Source organism: Sceloporus occidentalis, unplaced genomic scaffold, assembly GCF_023333645.1.
Source record: "Sceloporus occidentalis isolate IW3139 unplaced genomic scaffold, rSceOcc1.0.p SCAF_6, whole genome shotgun sequence".
Lineage (NCBI taxonomy): Eukaryota > Metazoa > Chordata > Lepidosauria > Squamata > Phrynosomatidae > Sceloporus > Sceloporus occidentalis.
The window spans coordinates 142,460,936-142,473,543 of NW_028316986.1; the positions used below are offsets into that span (position 1 = coordinate 142,460,936).

The 12,608-nt window shown below is 36.8% G+C and overlaps 1 protein-coding gene across 2 annotated transcripts in view; it reads right to left on the minus strand.

Moving 5' to 3' along the window:
- HMGCLL1 (3-hydroxy-3-methylglutaryl-CoA lyase like 1) overlaps positions 1-12,608 on the minus strand; it is an 85,443-nt gene that overhangs the window by 57,138 nt on the left and 15,697 nt on the right. Inside the window, exons 1-4 of one of the 2 annotated variants that reach the window (XM_089531140.1) lie at positions 9,512-9,557; positions 8,974-9,051; positions 3,385-3,492; positions 1,305-1,400 (exon numbers count right to left, since the gene is read on the minus strand). In XM_089531140.1, the coding sequence (XP_089387266.1) occupies positions 1,305-1,400 (96 nt within the window). In that variant the 5' untranslated portion in view covers positions 3,385-3,492; positions 8,974-9,051; positions 9,512-9,557. Of the gene's footprint in view, positions 1-1,304; positions 1,401-3,384; positions 3,493-8,973; positions 9,052-9,511; positions 9,558-12,608 lie in introns of those variants that run through there. The other variant, XM_089531139.1, reaches the window with a different exon arrangement.

The window sequence follows — 12,608 nt, forward strand, 5'->3', positions numbered from 1 at the left end:
TTTTCATTATGCTTTTGCAAAGCAGTCACCCACCATCTGATGTATCAGTAACCAAAGACAGTTAATTCAAGCCTCACCACATATATATATATATGGAAGTATCTCCCACTCATTTTAGTTAAAAAGTGCAGGTTCTCACTAGATATTACAGGGACAAATGATTGCTGCTATGCATGGTCCTCCCAACAGTGTCTAAACATATAGCCCTCTTTTGGAAAAGAGTTAAAGACTTGCTAAGGTAGGAAAAGAAATGTGAGATGTAATGTCATTCTATTCACTGTTCCTTGAACTTGCTTTAATTCATTGGCTCATATTTGAAACAAGTACAACATAGCTAGCCCATGGTACAAGTGGTGGAGGAAGGGAAGCACCCCATCGAATGAAGTCCTCCCCTCTCACAGGCCACTAAAGTGGGACAACAGGTATACATGTAGAGGAGAACAAGCAAAATTATGCTTATAATTCTGTAACACAGACTGTAATCATATATTGAGAGAAAAATCCCAGAGGTGCAAGTGGGGTTCAGGAAAGGCAGAGGCACTAGGGATGACATACAAACATAAATAGTATGAATCAAGGAATTTAAAAAAACACCAAAAAAGGATGTGCTTTAAAGTCAACTCGAGGGCAGCTAATAAGAACAACATGCAGAGGAGACTTGAGTTGATAGCAACCACCTGTCCCCCTTAGGCTTCATAGTAAGTCTTTAGGATCCCTGTTTTGGGGAGGGGTTGATGGGAATTGAAGTCCAAAACATATGGCAAACAACAGATTAGGGAAGGCTGGTCTGCAACAGGACTAAGGTCCAAAACATACTGCAGAAATAACCCAGTTCTGGAAGCTGTAGTTTTGTGAGACTTTTAGCTTTCTCTGTCAGAGAGATATTCCTAGAAAAAAACCCACTCCACTGAATCTAACAAAGAGACAAAATATCAGACTGGTATTTTGTAGCTTGTTGAAAGTTTGAAGCAGGGTATGTGTGTATGTGTGTGAGAGAGAATATTGTGGATTAACACCCTCACACCCACATGCCTTACCAACTTGATATACTATTTCAGGGTCTACCACAAAGTTACATCTGTGGAGCTTTCTATGGGTGTACTGTTGGCCTCTAGTGGTCATGGTGATCCATGGGCAGATGTCCTCTCTGCTGATGGGAGTGGCCACTTCTGCCTGTCCTTATCCCTTTCACCTGTCCTTTAGCAGGGGAATAGTATTGCCCCTGGCTAATATAATATATCTGCATTGTGGCTGTGAGTAATTAGTGCTTAATTTGTGGACAATAAAGCAGGCAATGTACTTACAGCAGAATGGAACCCATGAAGATTAGGTGTAAGTACTGGGTATCGGACTCCTGGATAGCGTTGTATTCCTCTCATGACTTCTGTGTGATCTGCCATCTTAAAGACAAAGTATAGCTTCAGTTTCTTAAGATCTTAACGATAATATCAGAAGCCTACCTGACTTTCAGTATTTATATTTGCATGTAAAATATCTGGAAGCAAGTGATAAAATATCAGTTCCTTATTTATGAGTATTCTAAAAGGACATATATTAAATTTTACACAACTGACAAAAACCAAATGTATTTTGTTCTTGGCTATCTATATCCAACTATAAAATGTAAAGTGAAGTTTAGCCCCCCCCCCCCATCCAAATTTCAAAAGGTTTTTAAAAAACAATTCCTGCCATCAAGGTAACTATTTTAAAGTGGCTATTTGGCTCTAGAATAGTGGTAGAAACCAATAGCTCATGGGACACAAGTGAACCACTAAACCTACTTTGTCAGTATAAAAATAACACACACACACACACACACACACACACACAATTTATTATTAAATTTGCTTCTTGTCTTTTAAAAAAACAGTACTGCCGGGGGGGATCACTAATAACATCCAAATAAAACAAATACAATTTAAATAATAAAACAGATTTTAAAACTTATCTATAATATAGAAACAGCCATCACTCAACCAGATAAAACTCCACTTAAATGTCTAAAGCTGTCTGAATAATAAAAAAGATATTTTTCTATTATTAATAATAATCATAGAAACATATGATTAGTATTATTCTTAATAATTTATTACTATTATTGTTATTAGGTAGTTGACACATGGGGGACATATTTTTACATACCAAAAATTAGAACTAAAAAGTTGCCTATTTGTATACTGCCTGTTGGATCTTACAATTCCAAAACCCTTAATCCCTTAATTACACAAAGAATGCCATCCTTGCTTCCTACACTAAGGAAACCTTTGAAACTAAATAATGTAATGCTAAACCAGTGTGGCAGAAACCGTATGCGCTTAACCATTACAGCCTCGCTGAAAATACAACTAACAGGCTAAACAGAAAGTGCAATTCAGATTTCCTGAAAGTTAATCATTACAAAATAAGGTTTATATAATGTATTTGTCCCCTTGCTATTTTTCTTGTAAGCAGAGTCTTACTTTAACATGTACTTCAACATTTCTGCAATTAACCTTCAAAGTGCAATAAGATACTCAAGCAATAAGCATTTCAATGGCACCCGTTTATCATTCTTGGCGATTTCGATTATAGGTGTGGGATCCTGTTTTATATGGCACCTTGCTACTGCAGAACGTTTTACTTCTTCTGGCTGTTTTTAGACAGAAAATTGCTGCCAAACAAAACATTAGCAGGGAAATGGTAAAAGAGCTTGAAAATACTCTTTTTTTAAGAAAGAAAGGGAAACATAACTAGGCACATTATTCCCATGACCTAAGAAAATAAAGAAAGAAGTACTAAGAAGACATAATCAAGGCTTCACTCCATCTCTAAGTAATACAGCCTTAGCATATAAACAGAATTTAATCTAAACATCAACTAAGCCACTAAAACAAAACATTCAGACTTGAAATGTGAATAAGAGAGGGATTGTTATCCCTTCCCCCAACTCTGACAAGCACAGGCCAAACTGGTTACCCAAAAAGCCTCACAGGAAAAAGAAGGGATTAAAAACATTTTTCTTTTTTTTCAAAATGGGGGAATGAAAAGGGTGGTATATGGTTGGTTTAGATTTTAGATATTACTAGAAGTAACAGCTTTGTTTTTAGGTATTATAACCATTAGAATACAATGTTATAATACATATTTGGCTGTAAGATATTTTCAGTATCAAGTTTTGGAAAAGATGGGGCGTGTAAGGCAACAGATGCCAGATTTTGCTTATTTTCCTCCTCACTACAGGCCAGGCTACACATAGGGAGATGGAAAGCTTCTTTATTTTGTTTTCTAATAGCGGTAAGGGGATAACATTTGTAATCTAGATTCAGAGTCACACTACAAAGGTCCATCCAGATCAGTTCTGGGCCTTTCCAAGTAATGCTGGGAGCTGCCATCAATTTTACTTACCTGTGGTACCCATTTTGAAGATACAAAACTAGTCACCTCTATGACAGGCAAGCCTGTTCTGGAAAGTTGGTTAATTAATTCAATTTTGACATCTGTAGGGACTATTGCCTGTAAACAAGGAGAAAAGCATCTTTTATGTGCAATGTAATCTCTTGTAGGTGCAAAAACATTTTGGTTCTGCTCCCTTTTTTAACAATGTAGAATAAAATACAAATTACTAGTTATAGTTTAATATACCATTGCTACATGATTTGCTTTTAGACAAAAGAAAAGTGAGCATACAGACACACGCATAAAGAGAGCACATAGGTTGCATCTGCACTACAGAAGTAATCCATCTTGAACCCACTTTAACTGCCATGGCTCAAGGGTTTCCAATCCTGGGATTTGTAGTTTGTTGTGGCACCAGAGAAAGCTAAATATCTCACAAAACTACAGTTCTCAGCATTCCATGGCACTGAGCCCTGGTAGCTAAAGTGGGGTCAAATTGGAATATTTCTGCAGTGTGCATGCAGCCAAAAGTGTATAAAGTATCATACCCAGTTGATGTCACCTCCCAGAATCCTGCAAAATCTGTTCAATACAAACTATGTATATGCATGACATAATGGCTAATGAAAATGAAATATTTTACCTGAGCATTATAATCAATTACATCCTGAATTACAAGCTAAGAAAAAGAAAAAGAAAACAGAACAGGGCCATCCCCAGTGTTTATAAGTGAAAAGCTGCAAGTATAAGATCTAGCCAGGTCCCTGCTCCCAACTGCTTTCTTGTCTGCCCTCTACTACCAAGGCAGATGAGCAAGGTAACAGTGTGAAATCCATCTCTCTAATATTGTTTTTTGGGGGGTTTCATTGACTTGTTAATATTTTTCCCTAGGCAATGACTTGCAAATTCATCTGGATGGCCAGGTGGCTGTTAAGCCCAAGATAGCCTTATCCCACCTTTGGTTGGTGTGCCAGCTGCACCCTTTCCTAAGAAAAATGGACCTGGCCAGAGTGGTTCATGCCTTAATGAACTCCAGATTAGACTGCTATAATGTACTCTACAAGTACTTTGAAAAGTGATTGGAAATTAGAGCTACTGAAAAATGCAGTGGCCAGACTGTTCGCAGGTGTGTAATTTAGAGACCATGTAATACAGGCTGAGTCTCCCTTATCTGGAATTCCAAAATCCAAAATATTCCAAAATCCAAAATTGTCCACATGAGTGGCTGAGATAGTGGCACTTTAGCTTTCCGATGGTTCAATGTACACAAACTTTGTCTAATGTCACAATTCAAAATACTGTACATACAGCTACATTCAGGCTATAAGTTGTATTTGAAACATAACTGAGTTTCATGTTTAGACTTGGGTCCCATCTCCAAGGAGATATCATTATGTATATACAAATATTCCAAAATCTAAAAAACTCCAAAATCCAAAACCCTTCTAGTCACAATTATTTTGGATAAGGGAGATACAACCCATACCAGATTTGCAAGAACTGCACTTTCCTCCTATTTTCTTCCAAGCCCAATTCAAAGTGCTGGTACAGACTTACAAAATAGATGGTGAATTAGACCTTTTTTATTTAGTATTGTTACGTTTATGTTTTCTTTTGTGCATACAGACAGCTCTCTGTATTAGTAGGCTAGCCACTGGAGCATCTTCAGATGGCCTCACCCCTTTATCATCAATGGCGGTGCATACAGCCACACTGATGTGGCCACACACATGTCTGCATCCACTGACAATAATGGGACTTGAGGTCATACAATGCCTGCTATCTAGGGTGGATGGGCCCAGAACCAAACCCATGCCAATAGGGAGGGCTGACTGTATGTGGGTGTTTTTTCTTGTGTTGTTTTTTATTTGTTTGTTGTAGCTTGTGTTTCTTTCTTATTAAATAAATAATACATTTTAAATCTAGATCTATGAAGCCCAGAATGACTTGGGGCCAGGATATCTGAAAGACTACTTCCTCTAAGAACAGTGGAGACATTTTTACATGCCCCACTACCACATAGACCGGTGAGTATACAGGGCAAGGTTTTCATAGTAGCAGAACCCAGGCTGTGGAATTCCCTCTGAGGAAGGTCAAGCTGGCTCCATTCATTCTGACCTTCTGACAGGCAGCAATGACCCTGCTACTGAAAGCTGGCCTTTGGATAAGATGAGGTGTCTAATCTAGCTGTTTTTACAATTATTTTTGAAGCTATTTTCTAAAAACCATTTTTAAAAATGCTTTTACAGCTGTTTTTGAAGAGAAACCTTGAGCGTTTAATTTGTTTTCAGTTATTTAATATTTTAAAAGTGTCTTTACCTATTGTGCATCAATGATTTCTCGTTTAGATTTCTGTAATGCGCTCTACTTGGAGCTACCCTTGTACCAAGTCTGGAAGCTTCAATTGGTTCAAAATGTGGCAGCCATATTGGTCACCGGCACATCTAGGTTCGACCATGTAACACCAGTATTGAAATCTCTTCACTGGCTTCCAATCAGCTTCCGGGCACAATACAAGGTGTTGGTTATCACCTTTAAGGCCCTACATGGCTCCGGCCTGAGTTACTTGTGGGAACGCCTCTTCCTACACAATCCACCCCGCACTCTCATAACATCAGGGAAGTATTTACTGGAACATCATAATACTAGATTAATGACAACTTCCCACATGGTGTTTACAGCAGCAATTCCAAAATTATGGAATAGCCTACCAGAAGAGATCCATTGCATCACTACCTTAGAGGCCTTTAAGAAGGCACTCAAAATGGGTCTCTTCCGGTGGGCTTATCTCTCTATATATAAACTTATGACAATATTCCATTCTCGAGTATGATCACTGACTACTGATAAACTGATTTTAGAGAACAGGAATTTAAAATTCAATATTACTGTTTTATTGATTGTATTAGTATTTTGTATTATTTGTAATATCTTGTATTATTTTATTGTTGTAATCCTGCCTCAATCTTTGGAGAGGCGGGAAATATAAATAAACATTATTATTATTATTATTATTATTATTATTATTAATTTGTGGGTTTTGGTGGGCTTGAAATGTGGTTTTCCTTCTTCAGTCAAAAACCAAAAGAAAATTATATCAATCTGGTATGAGGATGAAATGTACCCCAAGAAATACAATACAGTGGATCCTTGTTATACGCTGGGGTTTGGTTCCAAGATCCCCCGTGGATAACAAAATCCGTGGATGCTCAAGTCCCATTAAATATAATGGCATAGCAAAATGGTGTCCCTTATAAAAATTGGAAAATCAAGGTTTGATATTTGAAATTTATACTTTTTCTGAACATTTTCAAACTGTGGATGCTTGAATCCATGTATAAAAAATCTGTGTATAAGAAGGGCCGACTGTATCAACATAACACCATTTCAGATTTTTCTAAAAGACTGCTTTTGTTGAAGCATTCCCTTTTTCAGTAAGAAGTATGCATGCATGTTTGAGAGTGGGGTGGGGTGGGGGTCAATAATACCCAGATTGAAAATCATCATAAAATAAAAAGTGAAAAATGCCATCTGGAAGTAGTACTCAAAGCTTTTTACCCTTGGGACCCCCTCCCCCACTTTACATCTACATATGGACATCAAGACTCCCCTCAAAAATATTTTGTTTATTTAGTGTGTGTATTTTCCATTCACATGTTCATGTATGTTCAAATTTTAACATTTTATAAGGAAATAACATTCTTCAAATTAAAACAGTTTTATTTAAATAAATTCAATATTTAACTCAATGCAGGGGTAAATTTAACACATTAAAGGTTTGGGGAAAGGAAGAGAGATCAGTCAGGGTCTTCAAATCTTAGGGTTCCCTCAAGCATCTCTTGCACAACCCCACCATTTGAGAAACACTGCTATATGGAGTTCAATTGATTCCATAACTTTTAAAATATAAAAATATGACATATACATATGAAGTAATAGCTTCACAAATATAGCAATAATCATGAGTTGTGGATGATATTTTCATAATATTTTAAACGTATGTATGTGGTATATTTTTTAGCTTTGCTCCTTTTAAATGTTGTAAGCTGTCTTGAGTCCCAGATGAGGAAAAAGGTAGGTAATAACAAACAAACAACTACAGTAATAATATTAACACATGGTTTGAACTACTCAGCCAAGATTGATGTCTGCTAGGAAAAGATCTCTTCTGGCATATTCACAGTATCATACATTGTTCAGCTGACAAAGAATGTTGCCTTTCAACTGGCAACATTCCCAATATTTGGAAAAAGAAAAGTAGCACTACAGATTGCTGGGTGTTTTAAAATTGATTGCAAGGCAATCACAGAACGTTCTGATATTAATTAGAAGACATGTGAAGTTAATAATAGAAAGAGAGAAAACAGTGTGTGTGTGCATGTTCAGAAAGAGAGTGAGACAGACAGACAGCTCTGTAAGTGTATGTGACCATCTGGGGGAAAGTAGCTATACTAACTTTAAAGCACTTATAATAACAAATGATCTCAGGACTGGATTTGTTGTCTAAAGTTGAAAATCTATGCAGCAAGCAGAAGTAGGATGAGAAGGAAGCAGCCACTGGCACGTGGTGGCACACATAAAGAAAAGGTGATAGTGAAAGAGGAGGACACCAGTGGCAACAGGCTTTTGTAAGTTGCCTTCTATCCTATTTTGGGAGAAAGGCAGGCTATAAATCCAATAAATAAAACAGGAAGAGAAAGTGGCTCTAGAGAGCTCCAGAGACTACCCTAGCTGCCCATTTCTTGAAAACCTTGCTTTAGTGCTTTGTTAGAGCCAAAGCTTTGTAAAATGGTTAAACAAAAAACTCTCCTGTACTAAGGACCTCTTAAAACCAGGAATTCCAAAAATAGGTGATTTGGAGCAAACCACCAGAGGCCAGCACTCTCCATCCTACACTGTTCTTACTGCCGCTGTTGCTGCTAATCCACTTGCACAAGGAATCTTGTATCTTGTGTATGAGGACCATAGTTGTCAAACCAAGCATGCTATGAGATCCTAAGACCCATGCCTGTTTGCTAATCTTTATGCGCTGAAGAACCAAGAATCACTAGTGTCAAACCTTTTTTGGAGAGATATTGCAGTTTACACATTTAAATTTGTGAGCAAGAACTGCTAGTAGAGTTCCAGTTTTGTAGTTTTCTTCATTTTATGTGCCAACCAGAGTCAGACTTATTTAAGGCTGCTGCCAGGTTGCAGAATGCAATTCAACATCACTTTAACTGCCATGGCTCAATGCTATGGAATTCTGAGATTTGTCATTTTGTGATATATTTAGCGTTCTGTCAGAGAGCTGTGGTGCCACAACAAACTACAAATCCCAGGATTGCATGGGATTGAACCATGAAAGCAGTGTGAAATTGCATTCATAATGCAGTATAGTGGCAACCTTAATTAGTGACATCTTGATGAAAAATATATCAGTTGTTATATTCCATCAAACTATAATTTGGCAAGCAGTAAGAAGTGGGGCAGTGGGATATGTGTGTGGAGGAGGAAGGCTAACCCTGAAAAAGAAGGCTGCAATACCACAAGCAGAAACCACTTGTTCAAGGCTTTATGATACTCTTTGGAGCAATGCAAGGCTCATTATCAACTTACCTTTTCATTCTGCAATCCATCTCTTGGACCAACTTCTACAATTTTAACAAATTCGGGAAATCCACTTGTGAGAAATTCCTGAAACAAAATATGAAATATTTGTTAATACATACAAGATAAGGTTTTATTTTGTACTTGGAGGTACAAAAGTGGCTTGCAATATTGAGGACTGGTTAAAGAATCTGAAAATAGTAACAAAACAACACTCTTTTTGAATCTAGTCTAAAGGACTTTTCCTTGTACATAGAATAGTCAGAACATATTCTCAAGAGAACTAGGATCAAAGAACAGGAATTCCAAAACAGAGAGCATTTCTTTAAGAAATCTAGAATCCCAGCACCATCCTTTTTTGAAAATTTAGGAATTTTTATTCTGAGATTAATCCAACAGATTAAAGTACTGTATATTGTAAAATAAAGTCAAACTATCTCCTAACTTTCTGTAAAACATTCTCTTGAAAAGCAATTCTAGCTCTTGAACCACATCCACTCTTAGTTACAAATCCAAAAGTGAAAGAATGATGAACATGTATAATCACAGAAATTGCTCTTGTTGACAGGCAGCTTTCGATCACTAGTGATATCTCCCCTTCTTGGTCCTCCAGCAAAAGTAATCACTGGACACTGACAGCAGCACAGATAGAATCCAGAGCTGAACAAAGGAAGCAGGTGTGGGCATATAACAACAACAGATTTAAGATATGATCAACTAATAAGTTTAAAAGCCTAATTAAAACTATGAAGTTACAAGATTTTATGAACCCTAGATATTTTATATATATATATATATATATATATATATATATATATGAGAATAAATAATAATTTCACAATGTATAGCCAGCAAGCTAAATTCAGACATATTGGTACAGACTTGCCCTAATTAGAAAACTGTAAAGAATCTCAGATAGCAAAATGGCAAGCGTGAGTAAAATTCAATCTTCTTGCTTTAGTATCAGAAGCACTCTGTGGAAAAAGCTCTATTTGTTTGACCATCTTTCATTTTATAACCATTGAAGCATATCAGTAAGTTCCAGTGAAAAATTAAACTGTCAATAAACTGGGCAAATTTATACATAAAAAACCCAGGAGATGCACAAATGCCACAATATGCACCAGAAACTCATTAACCCAGTCCATGGCTATTTTTTAAAAAAGAAAAATTCCATGTTGTGTATATTTAGAAAAAGAATTGAAACTAAATGATAACTGCCAATAGCATGCTGCTCATGCAGAATCCCATAGTGCAACCACATCAACAATATTCTGTGCAGATACTAGTCACTGCACCCAAATCAGGATATTATAAAGCTAGAAAAGGTGTATAAAAAAAGAATAAAAATTATTGAAGGTAGAGTAACTCCAGAGAGACTTAGGAAAGGTCACACATTTTGAGAATGTTTAACTTTAAAAAAGGGTGAGAGGAGACATGATATGTGTATATTAAGCTATGTGTGGTGTGGAAATAGTAGATTGTGAGAAGCTTCTCCTTTTTCATAACAGTAGAACCAGCAGTCATTCACTGAAGCTGAATGATGAGAGATTCAGGACAGACAAACGTATGTACAGGTTGAACATCCCTTATCCAAAAATCTGAAACACTCCAAAATCCAAACCTTTTTGAGCACAAACATGATGCTTTTGAGACTTTGATTTTGGAGTGTTTTGGCATACAACTAGCATAGTACCTACTGCACTTCCAAGGCTGGAGAGAGACATGGTTGGAGAGAGTTGTGAGGACCTGTGAAATGGTGGGTGGCATGGATTTGTGCCAACACTATATTGGGATTCCCACCATTTTACAGATCCTTATGTCTCTCTTCAGCCTCACCTCCCTCTCCAACTTCCCAAATACAGTACATACTATGCTGTTTGTAATCTAAAAATCCAAAATATTGAAAAAAAAAATCCCAGCTGTGAAACAATTCTGGTCCTAAGCATTTTGGATACATGATACTAAACCTGTACTTCTTCCAAAACACGTAGTTGACTTGTGAAACTCACAATGGTAAGATGTGGTGATGGCTGCCAACCTGGATGGTTTTTAAAGGAGACTGTATAAATTCATGTAGGTTAAAACCATTAGTGGCTGTTAATCAGGATAGTTGTACAGGCGGCCCTTCTTGAATGTGTCTGCTCATCATTTGTTAATAAGTGTGAATACCCGCTTTTTGTTTTACATGGGAGCGGGTCCAGAACGGATCCCCCATGTAAAACAAGGGCGGCACTGTATATTGCTTAGTAGGCTTACCACAGGCAAGTGATCAGTTACTATGTAAATAAAATAGGTACTTGGCCTGGTCCAGCAGGGCTATTATGTTCTTATAAACTAGTTTTTGTAGAAATATTAGCTGGGAAGCTCAGCTAATCGGGGGCGGGGGGGGGGGAAGCATCTAAATTCTACTCTTTTTTTTCCAGTACTGCACACTTCAACACATAGGATGGGTCTTCACATTTTTGTAGCTTTCTTACACATAGACTGCCATGGGCATTACATGCTACAAAATGATACACACATCAAATTAAGTCCAATGTAGTAATATCCTTTAACAACGGCTAAAGTACAATTTTTTTAAAAAAAGATCCAGCAGAATTACTATTCATTTATGTGAGCACTGTAATAAAAAGGAGGAGGAATGGGAAACAGCTGTATAATATCTCTAATCACACACAACATCTGGCACACTAAACTTTCTTGGATGATGTTGGGCCCACACTTGCTGAGAGAATATAAACCTATCTAAATGTAAAGCCAAAACTTTCACATCTGGTGTATAATCTACTACCCTCCCTTCCATTCCTACTTCTGAAAACACTTTTAATATAAATGGAAGACCTCCTCACATGGGGCATATATATGGTTTTCCATGATTATCAAATAATTGCTCTAACAAGACAAATGCCACACCCATGGTAGAAATGCATCTTTAAAAGATACAAGAGGATCTAAAGCTTGCTAAATAGATAAGGCCTTAAACAGAATTCATTCAAAATGTATATTAAACTTTTATCATCTTAATAATTTTCAGCATTATTATCCAAATCTTGTAACACTGACTGATTACAGGATGTTCTACAGGACACACCCCAAACCTTACATGTGCATGCAGATAGAAGCCAATAATATCTTATTGTACATATATGAATTGTGAGTTCTCTTTTGTGAAACATGTTAAATTGTGATGTTTAAATTACCCATAAATAACTAGAAAGTAACTTGTTTGATCCACCTATAGCCGAGGGAAGAAAAGTTCTATTTAAGTGATAAATAGAACTTTTCTTCCCTCGGCTTTTGGATGGCTCAAACTACACATTGGCACCCATGGGAGAATTTTTTTTAGCACCCAGTACTAATTACTATGTGGAAGGAGTCAGTCATGTTTGAGGAGAGAAGACTTAAGTCTATATTAATTTAAATTAAACCAAAATAAAACAAATTACTGCATATATTCATAATACATAAGTCTAGAAATTTTAGTCAAAAAAATTGACCCAAAAACCCTGGGTCGACTTATTCATGGGCCAATTAAGTACTGTACTTTAACTCTTATCAAAAAATGAACTATCCCTTTCTCTTAGAAGAGGGGCGAAGGGCAAGAATTTAGTTCATCTGTCCGGGAAAGCAGCCAACAGAAC